A 25,646-nucleotide genomic window follows, 5' to 3' on the forward strand; every position below is an offset into this window, starting at 1 on the left:
TCATGGGTGTAATGTTCATGACCTAAAAAAATATTTTGGTGAAAATAAGGTGAAAATTCATTTAACATAAAAAAGACATATGTTATAAAATAATTTGATGATTATTTTGGTTATTTATTTATTTATTTTTTATTATTTACCCAACTTCTTATAAATGATGTATATAAAGTTAAACTAATCATAATGATTCATAATTGAAATTCATAAAAGGAAGCTCAGTTTTGGCAACTGAAGCTCCATTCTAACCCTCCAAAAAGATGAAATAAAATGAAAACCAGGCAGCAGCCAACCCAATAATAAATAAAAAAAGAACCCGGCAGGGAAGCCATTTTGAACTCCCCAGTGAGGAAAATAAAAGGAGGAGGGAGCGGGCGGAAGTGGCATCAGGCTTCCGGAAGCGGAGGGTTTCCCCCGTTTTGGAGCGTCCAGGAGAGAGGGAGAGAAGGAGACAGAGAGCTCGAGAGAGGGAGGGAGGGTAGGAGGAAGGAAGGAGGGAAGGAGAGAGGGAAGATGGCGGCCAAGTCGGACGGCATGTTGGGGGTCGGCTCCGGCTTCGCCCAGCTCCATAACCTGGACGAGGCTGCGGCTGCTGCGATGGGGGGCGAGGGGGACCCCGGGGAGAGCAGCTCCATCCACATCTGCCATTGCTGCAACACCTCATCGTGCTACTGGGGCTGCAGGAGCGCCTGCCTCAGGTCCCTGCTGCGGAGGGGCAAGGGGTCCGGGGTCCTGGGGGGCAACAAGAGGGAGAAGCAGGTGCAGAAGGGGGAGAGGGCCTGGTTAGACTGCCTCTGGATAGTGCTGGCCCTGATGGTCTTCTTCTGGGACGTGGGCACCGACCTGTGGCTGGCTGCAGACTATTACACCAAGAGGGACTACCTGTACTTCTCCTTGACCCTGTTGTTCGTCCTGGTGCCCTCGGTGCTGGTTCAGATCCTTAGCTTCAGGTGGTTCGCCCAGGATTATACCGGGGGTGGGCTGGGGGCGGTGGAAGGGCTCAGCAGCAGGGGACCCCCCATGATGGGGAGTACCCATCACTACCACCGACACCAGTACACCACCACCACCAGACCCGGGGCTGAAACGTTCTGCAGGATGTCTGTCTGGATCTGGCAGTCTGTCATCCACATCCTGCAGATGGGACAAGTGTGGAGGTAAGAGGGCATCGACTGAAGGGGTGGGGTGGGGTGCTGGTTCTGGGCAGGGGTCTTATCTTGGGGGGGGTAAATAATGGGTGTGATGATCTGCACAGGTGCATGGGGGGAGACATCCCCAGAGGTGGCAGGATGCTTGGGAATTTACCCGGTGAGTGGGAGGGAGGGGTATCTAAGGGGGGGGGGTGATTGATGTTTCTGTAACCTTCACACTGGAGTGATGTGGCCCTTCATGGCTGTTTCAGGTGGTAAAAGGGCCCCTGGCGGGCAGGGATGTGAAGGTATCTAATAGGTGTGATGAGCTGCACAGGTGACGTGAAGGTGCATCTTAAGAGGTGGCAGAACGCCTGTGAGTGGGAGGCAAGGGCATGTAATTGGAGGGGGGGGGGTTGATTGATGCCTCTGTAACCTTCACCCTGGAGTAAAGTGGCCCTTCATGGCTGCATTAGGTGGGCCAAATAAATAACCTTCCTCGACCCTCCTCGGAGATGTCATTCCAACACAGCAGCTGCTGCAGCCATCATATCCCCCCCCCCCAGAAAAACCCCTTTAAATCCGGCTAAAGCGTGACTGCAGTGTGGGGGTGCACAGGTTTCGGGTGCATTTGGTGAATCGGTTGTGTTTTGGTTGATGACCCCCCCTGCCCCCCGGTACACGGTGTGTTTGGTGCAATGTCAGGGGCAGGGGCTGGATTGGGGGTATTTAGCTGCAGCTAGGAGCTGTCCCCCAGCCCGTGGTGCTGAACCGCAATGGATACCCCTGCGATCGCTCCCTCTGCAGAACACAAACTACCTGCTCTCTCCCCGCTGGAGGAGGAATAGATTCACTGGCAATTGAAAGGGGCGGAAACACCCCCCCCCTTCTAAAACCTTTAACCCATGCTTTGCCAAAGCCTGCTGCATATCCTGTTAACCCTTTCACTGCCAGCGCGGCCGTCGCAAGATGTCGACCTTCCAGAGACAGCCGCTTTGAGACCCAGGTCGGCTCGTTGACTTGAACTGGTTGTTGTTACCCCGCTGTCCCGGGTGCCTAGGGGGCATCTGTGGCTGGATGTGCATCGACTTGATCTTAAAGGGGCCGGTGTCGTATTTGAATCTCCCTCCTCTAAATCGTTTTTTTTATTGGAGTGTGTGTGCTGTAGCGAGATCTGTGCATGAACGTTCGCTTTGTAGAGTCGCATTTGGGAATAGGAAAGGAGTATTTTTTTTTTATTTGCTCAAAGGGTTAAAAAAAACCATGGGTTTTGGTCGGTTTGCACCATAATATAAATTGCCGTGTCTGTCGCAGCCTGATAGCGGCTCCCACATCCAGGGAAACGTTCGAAACACGCCCTCTCTCTTAAATCTGTAAGGCAGTCCTGCCGGGAGGTAATTATATCGGGCGTTTTACGCTTGGGGTGTTTGCGGGTCTTCACAGGTGATGCCCAGCGCTAAACGGCCGCTACCAGAGCTAATGGGAAACATCGAGCCCTTTTACTGGTTTGTGCGCTGTGGTCTCCTGTGTTCCCAGTAATGATGAATCGCTGTTATTAAAGCGATGCCCCCCCCTCCTCTCCTCCTCAGACCGTTCTCTCTCTCGGGACCGGCTTTACTCTATTTCTATGTAAGATTAATCAAACACAGTAAATGCCCTTAAAAATTGCTTCTGCACCCGGCCCCTCGTAGCGTTGGGTTATACTGGGAGACCCGGGCACACAGCCCCCCGTAGCGTTGGGTTATCCTGGGAGAACCAGGCTGCCCCGCGCGGTTCTCTTCTCTTTCGATCGCTGGTTGATCTCCGCTCTCCACCTTCATCAGGTTCAGTGGCCGAGGGGTTTTTCTACCATGGCGGTGTTATGGTGGACGGGTGGAGGGCTGGCACATAGCCGGGCCCCGTGCATTGATAAGAAGTATTGATAATGCCGGCTGGCTCTGGCTCCATGATCGGATCCCGTCATGTATGTAGAACTCGCTGTCACGGGATGTAGCGGCTGAAGCGTGTTGGTTTGTGTTTTCATTCCTTTATGATATCGCGATTTATGCTGGGATTCTGATTAATATCTGCATGCGCGAGTACGAATGGCGTCCGAAAGGAACGTACCGTGTCACATAAAGCAAAATGTCAATTAATTTTATGATGAACGGGTATATATTGAAATACACACACGCTACGGCTCAAAAGTTTGGGGTCACTCAGCTGTTTTGAGGGAAAACAAGGACATTTCTGGCTGTAACATAATTACAAAAAAGGGTTTCTAACCATCAATTATCCTTTTAAACTTAAACTTGGATCAGTGAACGCAACGTGCCATTGGAACACAGGAGTGATGGGAGTGATAAAGGGCCATTGAGACACAGGAGTGATGGGAGTGATAAAGGGCCATTGGAACACAGGAGTGATGGGAGTGATAAAGGGCCATTGGGACACAGGAGTGATGGGAGTGATAAAGGGCCATTGGGACACAGGAGTGATGGGAGTGATAAAGGGCCTCTTTACGCCTATGAAGAGATTCCATGAAAAATCAGCCGTTTCCAGCTACAATAGTAATTTATAACATTAACCCTGTCTGCGCTGGATTTCTGATCGATTTCATGTTATTTTAATGGGCAAAATTTGCTTTTCTTTCAAAAACAACATTTTATTACCCTAAGCTTTTGAACGGTAGTGCGCATAAATCGAGTCTTTGAGATATATTATCGGGGAGATTTTCAAGATGCTGAATAGCTTCTTTACTATATGACGGATGTCTCTTTATGTAAAGCTGGTAACGCATATATAGAACGTTGTCGGATAAACGGCTGGCACTTGAGTAGTTAAAAGCAGGGGTAGGTAACCTATAGCGCTGGCGGTGTGCTGAGGCATGATGTGAATTGTAGTCCGCTGTGGCTGGCGAGCCGGTTCCAGGTTAAAGGGTCCCATTATTGCGCCGGAGCAGTCCCGTCCGCTCCTTGCCGTTAACCTCCGCCTCGCCTTCCATTCTGCCTGCTTTGCTTCGCTCGCGAATATCTTGGTCGCGGTCGGCTGCGTCTGGCCTGCGAGTATCTCCTGCGATCTCATTTGGAATGTATTTGTTTTGAATATAGTCCCGTTTGTTAAACAATTACGCTGATTTATATTCTGTACGGCTACGTGCTCGGAATTCATCGACTATCGGCTGCTAATGCCTGGAAACGTAATGTAATAAATATAATATAATTACAAAAAAAAAATAACTAATTAAAACTCAACGTGGGGAAAATAAGAAGGTCCTCGGTATATTGGATTTTTTCCGGCAGGGTAATTGGTAAACGTATCCTTCTGGTTTTCTCATTAAAATATTATCGTCACCTTTGCTGACATATCGGAAATGCTTTAATTACGAACGCGTACTTTCTGGGAGAACGGGGCAGGGGGCTATTAAAATAGAAATTACAGTAAATCCAGCCCCTAATAATATCAGTTTTTGTGCATTTTCCGTATCAATAAGAACATTGATTCTTTTATATATATATATATTTTTTTCTGTATAAAAGGTCTTATTGGTGATGGCAATTAAACAGTTAAATTGGAGTTCATCTTTTCAACCAGTTGGGACAGCCGTTCATATAGGGTGTCTAACTTAATAAAATTGGCTATAAAATTGTATTTAAAAACACCTGTACTGTACCCAAAATATAACACCACCAAAAAAAACCTAAAAAGGTGAAGATGTAACTTAAATGTTAATTTATTATTATTTTTATTGTAATTTTAAGGGATTCTCAGTCAATAATTAAGACATTTCCCATATAATATATTTCATTCCGGAGACTGGTATATTGGGTTTAATGGATAATTACTGTTTACTTACTGTTTACGTTCACTTACTCCCACCCTTTACGGCAGTGATGACGAATGGTTTTGGGCCAAATTTTCTGCATGAAACCAAGTTGCGGTTCCAACATTGCATGCTGGTCCCGCCGTCCACGCAGTGTTGTCTTCACCTTCCAGAAAAGAAAAAAATAATAAAATAAAAATAATAATAAAAAAACATAAAACACACACAAGCATATACTCACACTCAGTTACATACATATACACATACATACTTCCACACACTTACCTACATCTACTCATACCTACTGATAGCTACATCTACTCATACCTACTCACACACATACCTACATCTACTCATACATACTCACACATACCTACATCTACTCATACATACTCACACATACCTACATCTACTCATACCTACTCACACACATACCTACATCTATTCATACATACTCACACATACCTACATCTACTCATACCTACTCACACACATACCTACATCTATTCATACATACTCACACACATTTACATCTACTCATACCTACTCACACACATACCTACATCTACTCATACATACTCACACACATTTACATCTACTCATACCTACTCACACACATTTACATCTACTCATACATACTCACACACATACCTACATCTGCTCATACCTACTCACTCACATACCAACATCTACCCATACATACTCACACACATTTACATCTACTCATACATACTCACACACATACCTACATCTACTCATACATACTCACACACATACCTACATCTACTCATACATACTCACACATACCTACATCTACTCATACATACTCACACACATACCTACATCTATTCATACATACTCACACACATACCTACATACACTCATACCTACTCACGCACATACCTACATCTACTCATACATACTCACACACATACCTACATCTACTCATACATACTCACACACATACCTACATCTACTCATACCTACTCACACACATACCTACATCTACTCATACATACTCACACACATACCTACATCTACTCATACCTACTCACACACATACCTACATCTACTCATACATACTCACACACATACCTACATCTACTCATACATACTCACACACTTACCTACATCTATTCATACATACTCACACACATACCTACATCTACTCATACATACTCACACACATACCTACATCTACTCATACATACTCACACACTTACCTACATCTATTCATACATACTCACACACTTACCTACATCTATTCATACATACTCACACACATTTACATCTACTCATACATACTCACACACATTTACATCTACTCATACATACTCACACTCATACCTACTCACACACATACCTACATCTACTCATACATACTCACACACATACCTACATACACTCATACCTACTCACACATACCTACATCTACTCATACCTACTCACACACATACCTACATCTACTCATACATACTCACACACATACCTACATCTACTCATACCTACTCACACACATACCTACATCTACTCATACATACTCACACACATACCTACATCTACTCATACATACTCACACACATACCTACATCTACTCATACCTACATCTACTCATACCTACTCACACACATACCTACATCTACTCATACATACTCACACACATACCTACATACACTCATACCTACTCACACACATACCTACATCTACTCATACATACTCACACACATACCTACATACACTCATACCTACTCACACATACCTACATCTACTCATACCTACTCACACACATACCTACATCTACTCATACATACTCACACACATACCTACATACACTCATACCTACATATACTCAGGTCTGTTCCAGGGCTCCATTCCGTTGCACGCGGCTTCAGTGCTGAGCGCCGGGATATGGCATCTTCTCCCGATGCTCAGCATCAATAGCCGGCATGCTTTACGAGAAAGCAGCGAATCAGAAGTCTGTATGAACAGACCCGTCATTCGCCAACCTGGCCACGTTCCCCAACAGAGGCCTTGGCAGGCCTGCAGGGGGTCCTGCAGAAACGTGTACAGACCCCCAATCGAATGTCACAATCCAGGTCTTGCTGATTACGCTTCTTTGACTACCTGTTGTGCCGCGAGTAAGAAAACCACCCTCCTCTGATTAAAAATGTATGGAGTACACGTGTTCACACGTAATCTGTTTGGCGAAGACACACCGATGACCTCTTATTCACGCTCGCCTTCATTCACAATATTAAAGCATTTATTTCCCTAACGAGATCCAGGCGTGTAATATCGAACAAAATGAAAGAAAAACTAAAGCTGGTGATCCATAATTGAGAGAAATGTATTATTGTCAAATAATGGAGATGTTTGATGGTGAATTTTAATAGCCTCCCATGTGCCAGCCTCAGCTCACTCGTGTGTTTAGAGCTCATCAGAGGATAACCAGAACCAATCGTTTAAAGCATGGGCAGTATGAGCTAGACTTGTGCATTCAGATACCTAAGAATTTACATTTTAACTAAATCTGCCAAAGTCGTTCATCCATAAGAATGTCGGAAAATGAGGGCGGACCCCCAACGAAACAAACAAGAAGGAAGCCGAGAGCTCCAAGTTTTTGTTTCATTTCGTTGGTCGGCGGAGAAGTTAGGAAGACATTGAGTGAGTGAATGAATGAATGAGTGAATGAATGAATGAGGGCTGCAAGTTTTTACCAGGCTATCTTTATGTATTTTATTACTTCTATATTTTGATATCTTATTGTTGTATTTTAGCTACGATTTTAATGTATTTGTTATTATTACCATTATTACGGATATTCAGTATCCTTCTTTATTTGTATATAATAAGGTCATAAACACAAATCCAAAAATAATAGAATAAACGAAAGAAATAATCGAAAGAAATTTTATTAATGGGTCAGCGTCTGTATATTTCAATTTTATTATTGGTGGGGCGACTGCTTCCCCTCATACCAAAGAGACAAATGAATCTGATGGGATATTGTGGTCTGGCTCAATGCAAGACCGGGGGAAAATAAGTACAGATGATAGATTACCGCGTTTTTCTTTGTTTCTCATAACTGAACCATAACCTGTAGAGTGTTTGAGTAATTAATGTTTTACTGCATGTGTGTATAGAATAATAAATAATAATATTATTATTCATTTATTTTAACCCATTTGGTGGAAATATTTCAAAGGAGGAGGAAAGATAGAACAAGAGACCGGAATCTAACACTAGAGGGTCGGTGGCTTAGATGGAATGTAAGGAAGATTTACTTTACTGAGAGGGTGGTAGATAGGTGGATCCGCCTCCCAGCAGAGGTGGCATAGGCTAATACAGTGAGTGAATTTAAACCTACATGGGACAGGCATATGGCTCGTGAACGTAATTATGATCTGGCACTTGAATCTTCTGTTCCCATCAGACACAACATCTATTAATTGCACTCCGTATAAAACCGATAAACCTCGGCCGCTGCTTCCTTCCGAAGGATTAGTTTCTATGGCAACAATCCATCAATGCCCGCTTTTCGTGTCACATGACAATTAACATTTTCCCGGCAAAAACCAGGAATGAGACGGTTTTTGAATGATTAAAGAATTGTTTCTGGTAGGAGTGCAGAGATCATCCGCGTTTAAATGACACGTACTGCTGTAGAACATGCGCTGCGCTGGCTCGCCGTGCCCCCGGCTTACTAGTTAAGCGATCAGAGGAAGGCTGCGAATGAAAACAGCAATTACTAAATCTGTCTCTGGCATTAAGCAACGCGTTGTATTCTTTTCAAGCACAATTGTAAAATGTTTGCTTTCCAGCAAAAGTTGGGAAAACAGTATTTATGTCGCCGGCAGCTGGTGGCGTCGGGGCGGCGGATCGCTCCATGCCTCATTGTGGATCCGGATGGAGTCGTTTATCCCGGCGGCTCGCGTGCAGCTGCCTGGCTCGGCGACGGACCGCGACGGCCTCTCACGGGGTGCAATCTCTAAGCGGGGTTTTGTCTCCATCCCTCGTGGGGCTCAACAGGCGAGGATTACGAAACAGAATCGTTATGGAAACGCAGCCAGAAATTCAAATTAGGAACCAAATCGTGGGGGGGGGGAAATGCCAAACTTTATAAAACTTTTATAAAAATCAAGTCCTAACTGTCGGAGTTAGAAAAGGGCAAATGAATGAATGGCAAAGAAAGGGTTAAAAACCTACCGGGAGGATCATTCGCTCTCTCTGTGTTGTCCCCCCCATTAGTTGCCGTGCCAGAGATATGCCAGAGATCGGTGTATATATCGCTGTGTGTGTGTATATATATTATGTTATGTGCACAAACATTTCCCAGAAACAATTTGTTAGGGAATGCTTTATTGTCATGTGACGCAAAAGCCGGCCCTGGCAGGCTTCTTAAGCGTTTGCGTTCTCGTTATGTGTTTAACCTTCAGAGAACTGACTAAAATAATTATAATGCTTTATTAATGAGTGCCAACATATTCCGCGGCGCTGTACAATATGGGGTGGGTAAGAAATCGTTGAGGACCCTTCCCAGGGGCTTACAGAAGTTCCTGGCGAGAACGGCCCTCAGAGGGCCGTGCTCGTGAGCTTACGGTCTAAAAGGTATTTTTATGGGTAATTGAGACAAAAAGAGGCCGCGGCGGCTCTCTGTCTCAGTAATTGGGGGTAAGCGGTTGGTTAGAGTTTGGGGCCAGATGAGGAGTTGCAGGAAGCGAGACGTCCATCAAGCCCCCCCCCCTTTTCTTTCTGCTTTTGATCCAAAAAAACCCCAATTAAGCTACCTTAAAGATTTGGCTGCTTGGGGGGAATTCCTTCTCGATTCCAAAAGCCAATCGGATTCCCCCTCGGATCGAGAAGCCCGCTTTTGGAGGCATCGGGTGTATCTGATAGAACCTCCTCTCTCGGCAGTGGATTCCGTAGCTTTACTGCCCTCACTGTAGAGAATCCCTTCCTGTGTTGTGGGTGAAATCTTCGCTCCTCTTGTCCTCTCTCAGTTTTTGTAGGATATAAGTAAATGTAACTTTTTTTTTTTTTAGCCCTCCTCTGCACCTTTTCTAGTTCCTTAAGTCCTGTTTAAGGGGCCGCTGCCCTGAATTGGCGGGAATATTCCGAGTAAAGTCCTACCGTAGATTTTCTGTAATCGATGAGGAGCTGTTCGTGCGCGGCGGGAGCTCTCTTTTTTTCGATCTCTTTCTTTGCAGAGATTCCCGCACAAAGCGAGCTGGCAGACCCCCACGCGAAGAAACCGAGCAAATATTTACCAAACACCGTCTGCAGCGCGGCCCACGCTTCCAATCCTGCAACACGCCGTCTGCTGCTTCAAGCGTCTTATAGTAAAACAGTACAGAGACTTAGACTCTGCCGGCAGGTCGGCCCCATCCGGCCCCCGTCTAGCCGCCCGTTTCTCCTGCTGTAAAGACTCAAACCTTAATCAGTCGCTGGTCTCGTCTTAGATTCAGGAGCCGTATGTCTATCCCATGCGTGTTTAATACCCTCACTGTATTACCCTCTACCACTTCTGCTGGGAGGCTGTTCTATTTATCTACCATCCTCTATGAAAACATAAATTGGGGGGGCTGTAGCTTCTCCTTAAGGCAAGTGATTTTTTTTCCTCACTCAAACTTTAGAAGAATCCATACTTAAGGATCCAGTTTAGAGTGGGAGTTTCAGCATTGCTGCCCTCCAATGGCTGAGGGTACTGGGAGTGGCATCTATATACCATCAACCGGAAGGGGACGGGTGAGCTGATTTATGTCTCATGTCGTCTCCATCAGTTTCTTCAGACCCTTTGCATGTAGGGACTGTAGGAAGCGCTACGGGAGTTGTTGGCACTACAGGAATAATTCTAATATAAGGATTTATGGCGGCCCCTACTCTGTTGGAATGATTGGGTCAGAGGTATTTTCTTGGTACTAATGAGACCGTAAAGCTGGCTGACAAGTCCTTCCGCAAAGGTTATCAGCCTGATCAATACCTCCCGCTGTGTACATATAGAACCCGTTCTACCGACTTAAAAGAGCCGTATGTCTATTCCATTCATGTTTAAACCTCTACCACTTCTGCCGGGAGGCCGTTCCACGCATCTACCGCCATCTGCATAAATCTTTCCACCTGCAAACAGACGTATGAAGACATTACCATTAAAAGTTGTCCCCAGACAAAGCACAAGGGGTTAAATTGTTCCTGCGGGTTACCCCTGAGGTCCTCTATTATTTGGGGTCTTGTATGGGGAAGCTCTCTTTGTTTCTTGGTGTTGAGCGACGGCAGCGGGGCATCCCTCGGGGGGTGATTGGCCTTTTATTACACGACGCACTCCAAATCCAAGTACGCTTTTAAATCATTTTAATCCCGAGTTCTCCTAGATGTGATGAATGCGGCCATCGGGGATCGCCAGCAGCGCCGCCGCCGAGAGGAAAACCAAAACCAAATACTCGCTCCTACAAATATGCCGTAAAAAGAAGTAAAATTCCCCCCAAAAAGAATGAAAAATCCCAGGATTATTAACCTTCAAATTCTTACTTGAGTTGAAAGGCTTCCCTGTGCGACCCACATAAAGCAATGATATGAACGGGCAAAAAGGAATGGGTAGCATGGGGTTAAAAGGGGAGGGCGGGGTGGCATAAGAAAGACTGGGCAGAGCTAATATTTAGCCACCCCCACTCAGACCCGTAGAACTTGCCAGCAGATCGGCCCCATTCGGCCCCGTCTCGTCCCTGATATAAAGATTCTATCTCATTTTCAGGAGCCATGCAGGTTTAAATCCCCTCACTGTATCACTTCTGCTGGGCTGCTGTCCCATATATCTACCACCCACTCAGTAAAGTAAAACGCCCTTCTATTCCATCTGAGCCTCTAGTGTTAGATTCTGGTCTCTGGTTGTAACTTTTCTCCTCCTTTTGGAATAAACTCCCCTCCTGTACTTTGTTAAACCCCTTTATGTATTTAAATGTCTCTTTCCCATCCCCCGCCCCTCTCTCACACTCTCTCTCTCCTGATAGGAGCTTTTCCGTCGACCCGTTATATTCCCGTATAATACGCACGCCGTACCGTCTCCGCGCAGCCACCACGTATTACATTATGGATCGTGGGCTTTTCATTTGCATTGCTGACGCACGGCGCTCCCGCTGGCTGACGCTCGGCGCTCTCTGCCGCTCCTCTCTCAGTCCCTCGGGGTTCCATTTCTAGATCGGTTATTAGAAGAGGTATTTCCTCCAAAGTCATCCTCCGTTTCTGTTCCAGAGCAGCGCAAAACGCAGTAACGCCGGATTACATAGCATCGCCCGTGTGCTCGATGCCTATAGAAATCTTTGGGGTGTGGAGGGTTAATATTTATGACTTTTTTGACAGATAATGCCCCCAATAATACACGAGTGTCTAGATCGTAAGCTCCCTCGCGCCTGCGTTACCTTTAGTCCAAACACAAGTTATGTGATGCTCTTCTTGTAATGTCCTGTTTACGCTTTGTACAGCGCTACAGTATATGAGATATCATTGATATTACACAGACATATGCGGTGACAATACCAGCCGCTCTGAAGAAAGGAGTCTTCGCCTAAAGCAGAGGAAAGGATTCTTCAAGATTAGACTTGTGCGTTCAGATTCGTACGAACTCTAATTTTGTCAAATTTTGTTAATTTGTACAAAAGTCCGAAAACGAGGAGGGACCCAAACTTTTCGCTCTCGCTACCCTTCCTTCTCCGCCGACCGCGTCCTTTTCCGCAGCTCCGCTTCCCTTTCTCCGCGGATCTTCCTTCGTTATTCTGGCCTCTTGGGAGTAGTTCTGCAAAAGGGGGGCGGAGTTACAGCCCCACATTGGCAGCCTCTCCTCTACAAATCAGGGGAGAGGGTGTGTGCGGAAACCTCGCCCCTTTGCGCAAGCGCACCGGGAGGTGTAGCAGTGGGAAAAAAGATGGGGACGCGGGAATCGGTCGGTGGAGAAGAGAGAGAGAGAGTGAATGAATGAGAGAGAGAATGAATGAGAGAATTCTGAGATTAATGCCAGTGTTTTTTGTTTTATTTCAGAGGGGAATGTATTTATTTGAACCCTTTTCCGGTTTAATATGACGATGAGGAACATTTGACCTTAAATGACTAATTTTTTTTTAACCTCTCCGTGTAAAAAGTTTAATGACCCTTTTTCTGCAGGTAGGATATTTGGCGCGGGAGTGAGACGCGTTCCCGGGTTTTATATTGGCACCCGAAGCTGTTGCATTGTGTTTACGTGATAGGAAGCGGCAGACACATTAGTCAGGAGCTGTTATGACAGCAAAGACTCTGTAATAGTTGTGATAACGTGATATTTCTAACACGGGGAGAGTGAGAACTTCCCACGGATGCTGCTACAATCCCACAGCTTCACTTCCTCTGCTCATTTGCATGTCATTAAAAACCCTTCCTCTAAAAAGTTCAACTTCTGTAGCTCACTTTTGGAGGAAATCTTAGCAAAAGTGAGCTACAGAAAGTTTTGGAAGAGGGTGGTAGGTAAGTAGATCCGCCTTCCAGCACAGGTGGTAGAGGTTAATACAGTGAGGGATCCCGAATCTAAAACGACTGATTAAGGTTTGAGTCTTTCCAGCAGGAGAAACGGGCGACTAGACGGGGGCCGATCTGCCGGGAAATTGTATGGAGGTCAGAGCGAAGTCAGAATAATGTCTGGATGCAGAGCGACAGCCGTGTTAAGGCATCGATCTCATACGTTACAGACCGTGCCCTGGAGTATGTGGGCCGAATCCACTAAATGGCTCACGCACACAACATACATGAAGGCAGCGCTTTCACGTGTCCCTAACCAGCACAGATAAACGTGTCTCCTGTAAACATGGCGGCTGCCTTATCCATCCAGGTATATCGACAGACTACCTGCGGGAGACGGAAGCCGCAGGGCGCCCCCTCCAACCCCCTGTAAGTAATGCAGCCGCGGGTCTTTTCACGGAAAGGGAGCTAATTGCCCCCCCCCCCGCAGCACGTCTACAAGCGTCGCGGTGAGACGCCATCTTTTTGGTTTCCAGGACTTGTTTGTGCGGTAACGCCTATTTGGCAGCAATACTTATATAAACACGGCGCGTTTTAACGAAGACGCAACATTGTTGAGTTAAACGGCCTGGAGAAGAACGGCTGACAGAGAGCACTAAGCTAGAAATGTTGGAGGGAAAAAAACTATTTTTGAGAATAAAAAAAAACCCAGTGCAGAGATCTAATCTATCCTCCTACAAACCCACCCAAAACCGCTGACTTCCCACATTTCCGGTCCGGGTGCGAGCTCGTAGTCGCTCGAGTAATATGAAGAGGATCGCGCTGGGTAGGATATATCTCGTATCTTGGAGGTGATTCCAAGCCAGAGATAACTCATTGATTTCACATGTAAGAGATTTATGTTATAGATTCCATACGATAATGTGACCTCGTACACGCGGTACATCCAACACGCACACAAACACACACACAAACACACACAGATACTGTTTGAGGGGCAACCATGAAAAGATGTCATTTTATTTATCCCTTATTTAAGGTGGAAGTCTCACGGGGGGGAAAAAAACATTTCGACAGGCGTCATGTACGGTGCCGGCACTGACAAAAAACCCGGTCTGATTTCAGTCCTTTATCTGCAGACCTGGATATTGTCAGAGGTGATGTTTTGGGTGACGCTTCCGGCTCAAACTCCGTACTGAGTCGAAATGTTAGAAAAAAACCCCCCCAATAGTTCAGACTTTCCACGTTTAGGGTCCTGGTGCGAGCTCATAGTCACTCGACTCTGATGATTGGGAAACCGAGTGATACGATGATGATGATGAACTCTCTTCAGGATCCGGCTGAGTAGGGAATATGTCCTCGTATCTTGGAGGTGGCTCTGAAGGGTAAAACTCGTCAATGTCTTGTACGGTCGGCCCCCATGGCCTTGGAACGTTGTGTTCATTTTCCCCGCCGCGTCGGCCGGAATCACGGTCGCCCCTCTCCAAATCGATGCTGTCGTAGGAAGGAGGGTCCCTGCTCATTGACCAATCAGGTCCTGGAACCGGCTGATATCCGGAGTCTTCTGGGTCCTCCTCAGAGTCGCCGTCCCGACGGATTCCGTTCACACAGACAGCCAGCAAGTAACACAAGCCGATTGCGACTGCGATTATCTGCACTAAGCGAGCTACACAGACTTTAGGGGGTTTGTCTGTGTTGGATGCCGGTTTGCAGGCTGGAACCACAAGTCCTGGGATAAAAACCAGTACCACGCAAACCAGTAACAGCATCCCGAGTATTACGAGTATGCCGCAGAGGAAGCTTCTATCTGGATCCGTCGGGTCTCCTTCTAATTCCCTCCTTCTCCTCTCTCGTTGGGCAGTAAACTCCGCCATCATTAAACATGCCAGCCCTAACCCGGCAAGTACCGGGCCCGTCACCTTGTAGGCGATACAGCTGCCGGACTGGCATGTCGCGAACCCATAGACAGAAAGTAGAGATCCGCCGAATAAGAGCGCCCAGCCAAACACAAACAGCGTGAATGTTATTCTGCTGCTTGTGCGAGGGCCAGGAGTGCCGAAGCAAGTGCGCTCCATGATGGCTGAAACGTGTACCTGTCGGGTGTCAGTCAAAGATGTTCAGGTGCAGAGACTCGCGCCTATGTGCCGGGTATTCCGTCACACGAATGAAGGCCTTTTAATCTCTGCCTATTTTGTCTTTTCAGAGTCAATAGAAATCGCGATTTCGCTGCCTGTCGTGGACAGGTAACTGTTATGCTCAGTACTGCTACTGCTCACAATCTGAAACAACCACAGTGTCTGGATGTGCTTTTACAGAACATCACAGCATTGTGACATCACAGCACTATGACATCACAGTCAGGGCAGGCTGTACCACAGTGCAAGGACCATAGGGGTGTTCTGCCCTGGTTCCAAATATCCTCAGGGCCAATACACAGCTGCCTCTTTCACAAATGACAGTGTTTTATTCCACATGACCCCCCTCTCCTTACACGAAGTGGTTTGTTCCAAAGAGACTTTCTGCAGTGTTGAGAAGTAAGGGCTTCTTCTGACATTGCGCATGCTTCACAGAAATACTCGTAGATTGTTAATAGATGACAATGTTGAGGATGCTTGGACAGGAGAAGAAACCCTGTTTACACTTAATAAAAGACAATTAACCCATGAAGGACCAGACTATTATTTATTTTTGTTACCCTTTGTGGCCAAGGATGTTTTGACACTTTGGAGGTGTTCGTGTTTAGCTGTAATTTTCTCCTCTCCCGTTTAGTGAATCCACGCAAGTTTTACATATATATATATTTTTCAGGACAAGATTTTTTTTTGTCTTGTTATCTAATTTACTAAAAAAAAAAACAACAAAAAAAAAAAGCACTTTTTTCTGACTTATTTGAAAAATATTTTACTCATCTACAAAATCTAATGAAAAAACCCCCGCTAAATAGATTCTGTTTGCGTTGAGTTTAGAAATACCCAATGTTTTTATGTTTTTTGCAAGTTATATGGCAAGTACAAGAATATATGATTTATAATATTATACTTTGTTATAAAGTATCCATGTTGCCAGCCCCTGTGTGACAGATACAGGTTATTTTTCATATGGGGGGGGCTGCGCATGTTGAATCCTGGTGCCAACGTCTTTGCATGAGTACTTTTTAATTTATATGTAAATGATCTTGTTTGCCGTCCACACGTGGAGGGGCCGCGCCTGTCCGCTGATATTTGTCCAGATAATTTCATTTCCTTCCCCGATGAACACCCAGCGCGGAGACCGCTGCTCGGAAAACGTCGCCTCGTTCTGACGCTACGCTTTCAGCGAATAACGCTCATTTTAATGAAATTTGAAAAAAGGAACAGAAAAGCAAAAAACCGGGGCTGTTTGGTGGTATGCTACACTTGTAGTCAAAATCAGTGATCCAACCCGCAAGGGTCTTCATTAGGGTACAAAAAATTCCCCGATGAACACCAGTGGGAGTAGAGATGTTACTGCGCTCATAAAATTCAGAAATATTGGCTTAAAAAAAAAAAAATACTTTTATTGAGACAGTGGAACAGCCTCCCAGCAGAGGTGGTAGAGGGTACTACATGGAGGGTATTAAACATGCGCGGGTTAGGCATACGGCTCCTGAATCTAAGACGAGACCAGCGACTGATTAAGGTTTGAGTCCAGAGTCCAGGGGCTGATCTGCCGCCTCTAAATATTGTCACGATGTTACCCTTTTGGTGTATTTGTTATATTGTTTTAGTATCGTATATTGTGTGTAACTCATTATAAAGACCCCCCCGGCCATCATATGCACTTTAATGGGTGTGACAGCTGTGCGGACCCTTTTGTGAATGCATTGATGGTGTTCCATAGAACCCCCTCCCCCGCACACTGTATACACGAGCCCCTTTTCCTGCCCCCTAGCCATTTGGGGTGCCGGAGGTAGCTACTAGTAGTCCGCCCCGACTGGGTAGACTCTCCGAGGTCTGATGACAGATAAAAGCTATCACTGACCATGGGCCGTGGTGGCATCTCCGGAGCTGCAGCTTCTCCCCACCAGCTCCAGTTGGTTTGCACGAGAGCTGCAGGGGTCTGGCGGGACCCCGAGCCGAGCATGCATGTGATTGGTGCAAAAAAAAACACGAAAGTTGTGGCTGTGTTCTGGAGCTGCAGCTTCCCCTAAAAATAAGGTGATTTTTTTACTTAAGTTGCCTACTTTCAGTAACCGAATGCCCATTAAGATGTATTCTTCATTGGTGTCCTCGTTACCATGGAAAATAAATGATCCAGAAATCAAAATAATACAATATTATTATTGTTACATTTATTAATAATATTCATCTTTATTTTATTATTATTATTTTCGTTTAGCATACAGATTTTGGGTCTATTATTACTTTTAATAATAATAATAATAATTATAATATCCATAATAGGAGTTTAAAATTAAAGAAAAATATTAATTAAAAAAGGACATTTTCAAAGCAATGTTTAAACACCTCTTTCTATTGATCGTTTGCCCCCATATTACCCCGTATCACGGGAGCAGTCAGCAGAGCTGGGGAATCCTAACGCTGCCAGCAGCCCAGTCAGCAGAGAACGGTACGGGGAGGAATAAGCGGCTGGCATCAAGCCCAAGACGTTTCCGAAATAAGAAACCTTTCTTTATTCCACGTAAAACATGCTTGTAAGTAAGAAAAAGGGATACGCGTGCGCGACCCGCAGCAAAATCCGAGTCCCAAGCCGCGCGGTGCTGTGCCTGCTGGGATGACCGACAACAGCAGTTGCCACGGTAACGGCAGTTGCAGCGGAATTAGGCGCAGGTAACGAACTCGGCAAGAAATGTAAATTTCCGGCAGTCTGGGACAGGAACTGGTGATCCGTCAGGTTATTTTAGCATTTCCAGGCGTAACGTCTATATAGCGGGGTGTTCTCTGCGGCTTCCGTCATCTCCTGCTACAAAAAGAGATGCGAAGAACCTTCTAACCCCCGAAGAGTCTCACCTTCCACGTTCCTCCGGCACGCTCTTCATTCACACGGTATTTATCATACGAGGGAGTCGGGGAAGTGCCGGATAAATGCACTCGACTTCCAGGTGGCCCTGGGGTGGAGATGCTGAGAGAACCGCACCATGTGCTATCCTTCTAACCCTTCTTGGAAGGTTCTGCTAATGGGCGACCTGGACCTGGACCTGGACAGATTAGTAATTAGACTCATTGAATGGTACGGGAGAACAAGTAGATGCCGAAATTCCGACCTAGACAATGAAAGAAGGATTAAGTGAAAGCGACATTGAGTAAAGGAGACTTTTGGGTGAAATGATTGACGATGAGGAAAGCGGAAGCAGCTCAGGAGACCACCGGCGACTTGTGGGTTCATGCAAGGTCATTGTAGACATCTGAGGCCCCATGACAGTAGGCAAGAGCCTGAATAACTACCTTTCTTCACCCTTTGGGACCAGTTTACCCAACTTTAACCAAAAGTACCCTTCTGAAGGCCAGTTTTGGTTGACAGCAGCCCCGAAAGCCACCGGCTGACCATCTCTGGTTATTGATGTTTGTATTAATATGATAGCTGAGCGTCCTTCTGCGTTTAACCGACATATTCCAGAGACAATCCGACCGGCTCCGTGGCGTCTTTGCTGATCTGATGTAACATTCAGGCGGAACGCGTGTCCCAGAGACGAAGGAAATAACAAACTCAACCGTCCATAACCCTTCAAATGTCATCTCTACAAAACGTGCTGCAGTCACTGTAACCCCGCTGCTCGTGGCTCTCGTGGATATATACAGTATATATGTATATGTGTGTGTATATATATATATATGTGTGTGTGTGTATATATATGTGTGTGTATGTGTATATATATAATATAGTTTACTGGGGTTTCAAGCAGCCATTGAGGTCAGAATAATCTGAGACTTTCTTGATCCCAGAGCCATCACCACGTCTCCGGTAATGAGTCCGATGACAGGGTAATGATCTGAAACGAATCTTCACGAGAGCCATAATGAAGCTGTACCTGCAGAATTCAGGCGCCGTATGTCTAGCCCATGCATGTTTATTACCCTCACTGTACTAGCCTCTACCCCAGGGGCGTCCAACATGCGGCCCGCGGGCCAAATGCGGCCCGCGGGACCTCAAGGTGCGGCCCGCATGAGATCGGCAGCCAGGATCGCAAGAGCCCTGCTGCTTACTTGTGGGAGGGTCTATGCTCTGCTCCAGTCCTGCCTCCTCTGTGGGGAGAACGAGGGAGGCCGCGCCCCCTGCTGAAGTCAGTGATCGGCATTGAGAGAGCTGAAATGCAGGTAAGGGGGTGGGGGAGTGTGTTTGAGTGAGTGTGCCTGATTGAGGGAATGAATCTGTGAATGAATGGATTTGTGTGTGTGATAGCATGGATGTGTGTGTGTGATAGCATGGATGTGTAAGTGCTGGAACCTAGGCATGATGGGACTGTGATTGCTGTTAACAATCCAACTCCTATCATGCCAAGTCAGCCAGTACATGCTGAAACCTGGCTAGCTGCCCCCTTGTGTATTGATGCTGCCAGCAGTATGGGGTCTGCACTTACAGCCACCCTGTACCAGCATGTACTGGCTGACTTGGGATGATAGGAGTGTGATTGCTAACAGCTAACAGCAATCTGCTAACAGCAATCACAGTCCCATCATGCCTAGGTTCCAGTTTACTGGTTGGCTGGCTATAAAAAGAGTGTGTTTGCTGTTAGCAATCACACTCCTATCATGCCAAGTCATATTGTTGATTTTTTTTTTTGTCCAATTGTGGTGTGTTACTTTTAATAAAAGCATGGTTACACACTAAAATTTGACAAAAAATACCGGTACAATGCCCAGCCAACCAGTACATGCTGGAATCTGGGTATGCCTGAGATTGCTGTTAACAATCATAATATATAATTTTTTGTACAATTTTGGTGTGTAACTTACTTTTATTAAAAGTGTGTGGGGGGTCATTTTCAGTTTCGGCTAAGTGAACCCTGAATTTTCGGTTTTGTTCCAGAATTTTCATTTTAGTGCATCGCTAAAATAAATAGAACTATTTTATTTTTTACTTATACAGAATCCTGCATTTGTAGTCACAAAACTTTCTAGGCCCAGAAATCAGTGAGAGGAAAAGTAAAGGTTTTGTGTCATTTAATTTATTTAAATCTGCATATTTTATTAAAGGCCATATTTTCTCACAGTGAAAAATGAGTGCGGCCCTCGCACGTATACAATCCTGATGAAGTGGCCCACTGCAGAAAAAACTTGGACGCCCCTGCTCTACCCCTTCTGCTAGGAGGCCGTTCCATTTATCTACCACTCTCTTTGGAACGGGTTGCAGCTATGAGAAAAGAGGTGGTCCAAACATGCCATTTAGTTAATGAGGAACCGGGGGAGAAGCCACAGAACATGAATGATGGATTAATGGAGGTTAAATGTTAATTGCTGCAGGGAGCTACAGAAAGACAACCTGATTTTATCTAATTTTGTCCCAATAAATATCTGCAGACCTGGAGCCGCCGTTGCTGTCAGTCATGTGATATTTTGGGTGATTTTCCCGGCTCAAACACCACACTGAGCTGATGCTTTATGGCGATGCTAATGAAGTCCGTTGCTCCATAGACTTTCATTAGCCAGAGTGTCCGACTGGGTGATTAAGACTGAGCCGTTCTATTGTTCCCCACAGGCAGTATGATAAGGAGTCGGGGGGTTTAGTAGATCGGGGGTCAGATAACAGAGCGAGAATCATACAAACGGCTGAAATGCAGCTGTCTGAAAACATTATATTACGGGGCAAAAAACTGTGTCTTAAAAAAAAGTGCAATATTTTTGAAAATGTATTTTTGATCTGATAATAAAAAAATCGTTGGAATTCCCCTTTAAGTGCCGAAACGAAAGCGCTTTTAGATTGCCTGCCGGTGCGGCCGCAGGTGCCCCCTTTGGGTGCACGGAGTGAAGGTCAGTCAGCTGGCGTTACAGGATATCATAAGACCTTTTAATATTTCAATTTCCGTTCACGATCTCTCTAATCCCGTTTCCATGGCGCCCGGATACCCTCAGGACCGTCGAATGCAGAAGGCCTGTAATGTTAATAGACGTTTTCGAGAGGTCCGCGTGAGACCTCCGAGGTTTGCTATTTGTGGAGCGGCGTTCGTTCTTCTTGGCTTCGCCTTCCGTTTCATTTTTCAACGCGAAATCCCGTGCAGCCCCTTCGCTGCCAAGTTTCAGGTGAATAATTCAGCGATGGTTTGTAATACAAGTTATCGTAAGGATATCCCTGTTGATTGTAGCAAAATAATAACATGAATACAACGTCAAGAAAATATCTCCCGCGATGATCCGCTGGCCCACGGAGCCACGCGCGTCCATATCTCTACACGATAGCAGATTTACTGTAATGGAATCGAATTGTGTTGTATCATTTGGTTTTCTTGCGTTTATGTGAATGTGTGTGTATGTGTGTATGTTTGTATGCATGTATGTATGTATGTGTAAATGTGTATGTATGTGTATACTGTATTTGCCCGAATATAAGACAAGGTTTTGCAGACCTCAATTAGAAATCAGATAATAACACTATGATCCAGATCCTCCGCAGCGCTGCAGGGGACCCGGATCCTCCTCTCTGACAGCCTCCGCTACTGTCCTCCACTTCCGCGTGTCATTACTTTCTGGTGCTCAGTCATCGAAGTCTAGGGATTCATCAGTAAGTCGGGGGGGGCATAGGGGGTATAAGGCATATCTGGATTAAATTCATATTAAATATGAAAAAAAAAGTTTACATGTGAATTAAAATTTACTAGTAAAACTTTTTTCCCTATAGAGTCATCTAATATTCAGGCTTTCTTTTTTTCTTTCTAAATATTCAAGTTTTGGGGGGTCGACTTGCAATCGACTATATATATATAGATATATAGTCAGGATGAGGTGCACATGCCTTAAAGAGACACTCCACGTGCATTTGCCTCTTTCCCTGCCCCTCGGCTCCTAGACCAAACTGAAAATTAGACCACTGAGGGGGCAGCATGCTGCAGCTCTTGAGCTGCAGTTTCTCCTACAGGTTATTACTACATACAGCAATAGAAACATCAAATCTCCAAGGCTTTCCCAGAAAAAAAATGTCTTGAATCAGGCAGAATTTTGCATCAAATTTGTGATTAGTTGTCATGTGACACGAAAGAGAGCACTGGAACTATTTCTGAAAACCTGTTTAAACCTCCAGAGGAAAGAATAAAACCCGGATCTGCTGGGGTTCATTTGCTTAATGCGCTAAATTACAAACCCAGACTAGCAGAGGATAAAACTGTTGCATCATAATCTAAAACTAGAGGGTTAGGTGTAACGTAAGAATGTGTGGCTATTACTGAGGGGTCGTAGTTACACGGAACAGCCTCCCAGCAGAGGTGGTAGAGGGTAATACAGTGAGGGTATTAAACATGCATGGGATAGACATACGGCTCCTGAATCTAAGACGAGACCAACGACTGATTATGGTCTGAGTCTTTACAGCAGGAGAAACGGGGACAGCCTAGACGGGGGCCGATCTGCCGGCGGATCCTATGTGTCGATATGCTTTGTTGTATAATTAAAACTCCACGTTTCGCTCTCCGAGTGAAGGAAATAAGCTAATTTTGTTCGGGAAAGGAAATCTGCCCTTCCGATGATCCGTGTAATGTGTATATCAGATGCTATCACGTGCTTCTCCACCATCGCTAACTTTTGGCTGCTGCGGAAGACGTGTCGGCGAGGCCACGGAGCCCGAGCTGTGGAGGTAGCTGCGGGCGGAAGAAGCTCCTTGGACCGTGCTTTACACGAGTGACATTTAGCTGCCCTCAAAGTGCGCAGAGCCCCCCGTAATGCGCTTAGAAGGATCCATCATCCATATAATCACCTCCCAGCTAATCGTTTGAGTCATACTGCGACGTGCAGAGAGGGCAGATAACTACATGCGTTAATACATTACAGATTCTTATTGGGATATCAAGGAAGGCAGGGAGGTCACTTTAGGAGTAGGGTTTCCATAAGGCTTCTTCATGCTCAAGTGGCCCATTAAAGGCGGTAATAATCACATCCACTAATGCGAGGCGGAACCTGGCCAACGACTCGGGCAGCAGGGCAGACTTGGGACGGGTCGCTGTATCGTTTTCCCGGGTGCTCCGCTGCTCACTGGGACGGTTACAAGAGAGAGCTCTCTTCTTCCCATACCTGAGAACTGAGATCTCCGTCACCTGGCAGAGTGCCCTTCATGGGAGGGGATTGTGGGCAGCGGGGGGAAAAGTGGGTGTGGAGTGGGAGTGGTCACATGCCACGCCCCAGCACAGAGAAAGAAAAAAACTGACCTGGAGACTCCAAGTTAAACCCAACGGGTCCTTTTAGATCATGGAAGACCATGCAGAGACAGCACAGCATGCCGATCCTGGTGCCACGAAGGGGGGGGGGCTCTGGCATATGACATCATATCTGGAGTTCAGCAATAAGGACGGCGAGGCAATAAAAACCGATGCTGCTTCTACTCTGTAATCATTACCAGGCTTGGGTGAGGCGTTCGCATCACTGGCCTATTTTGGCACAGAAATGGGACCAGAATTGGCAAAAACAAAGTTATATGAAAATCGTAATTGTAAAAACATTGTTTTTTATATTTATTGACTGGTCAAAGGTTATGCTATGATGTCAAAAAAAAAGCTCTGATTTAAAAAGGTAATTCTCGTTAGTGGGTGCCAATGTCTCTTCACACGAAGGGGTTAATACAGAAACATTTTTATACCTCTCCCCCTGATTGTCATCATATGGCATTTGAAAAAGCAACGGTGTATTTGCCAATAAACGCAGCTGATCTCCAGATGGTGCGTGAAAACAAAGCGTATGACGAAGTAGCAGAAAATCATGTTTTCACACAAAAAAATCACTGTTCGACAGACAGTATAATAGAATACGGCGAGAATGGTGACGTTGTGAGTGTCGCTGCGTTCACTGAAAGGACAGGTCATGGGAATGTCTGGGTGGTTCATGCCTGGGGAGAACAGCTGCTGATTCCGATGATATAACAAAGATTCAGCATGGAATCCAGTTAGATGATAAGTGCATGCGCAGGAAGTGTACTTAAGTATGCTTCCTGAGTGCACTTCCTGCCGTCAGCAAGAGAGGAGGAAAGCAAGACAGAATATCTCAGAGCAGTGAGTGTGTTTTAACTTAGTTTGGTCTAATTTTGATGACATCAGTAACATATGACAACCCCCCACCCAAAAAAAGCAATGTATGTACCTAGGGACCCGGGGCTCACCTCCATGGCTGCCATCATTGCTGAGTGCTGGAGTATGACATCATACGCTGGCATTCCGCATGTCCCCTAATAGGGTCTGCCACCCCTGACCAACCACCCTAGATCTAGTTGGCCTTGGCCAAACTACATTAACCTCTAATAATACACCCTACCCCCTAAAACAGACCTACCCCAAAAGCTAGGGGCCGGAAGTGCCCTCCTATGACCATATTTATGTTTACATTACCATATATGGTATCAATTCACGTATCTTCGTTTCTCCGGCGTGGCTCTGTTATCATACGCAATACAAAAAAAAAGCTAAAAGGTACCTTTTTGGGAAAGTATTGGCCGGGGTGCGACTCTTATTATGAACTTTAACTCGCGCTTGGAAGAAAGCCGCTTGCTCTATATTCCCTAATTAGCGGAACATGCCACGACTCCTAATATCTTTCCGAGGCTTGGCAGTTTTAATTATGCCGCGTAATTAATCATTATTTGGGCTTTTCGCACCCTGGTTAATGTTCTTCGTGCAGAGATGCGTTTGGTGCGTCGAGGAGACATTGAATAATGTGGTAATGAGGGTGGAAGGTAAGTGGAGCGGCCGCCTTGCAGAAGCGGTAGAGGATAATACAGTGGGGGAATTTAAAGCCTAGGGTGGCAGTTCTTGGGCGCAGTAACCCCTCTGCCGCATAACCAGGGCCTTATTGGGCTATCAGGCTCCCCGGCATGACACTGCCCAATGGGCCTGTCGGAGAGATCTTCCTTGTAACTGGCCCATATACACTATGCACAGGCCGTACCGCGCATGCAGCACGCTTGGGTATGATGTCATATGGTCGCTGAATAGAGGACGGTGGCCGCTGTAGGCAAGTCGTTGGGTGATGCACAGGCTGGGAATGTAGGCGTCCATGGAATTCTTTTTGGTGTTTTTTACTGTTGATTAAGTATCAATCTGGGGCGGATTTACTAAATGGCGTATTAAAGTG

At 45.8% G+C, this 25,646-nt stretch overlaps 1 protein-coding gene across 1 annotated transcript in view; it reads left to right on the plus strand.

Annotated features, from left to right (window-relative positions):
* Positions 1-510: 510 nt before the first annotated feature.
* XKR6 (XK related 6) overlaps positions 511-25,646 on the plus strand; it is a 68,638-nt gene continuing 43,502 nt past the window's right edge. The window contains exon 1 of the mRNA XM_053460945.1: positions 511-1,154. Within this exon, the coding sequence (XP_053316920.1) occupies positions 511-1,154 (644 nt within the window). The remainder of the gene's footprint in view (positions 1,155-25,646) is intronic.

This window comes from Spea bombifrons, chromosome 3, assembly GCF_027358695.1.
Source record: "Spea bombifrons isolate aSpeBom1 chromosome 3, aSpeBom1.2.pri, whole genome shotgun sequence".
NCBI classification, from domain to species: domain Eukaryota; kingdom Metazoa; phylum Chordata; class Amphibia; order Anura; family Pelobatidae; genus Spea; species Spea bombifrons.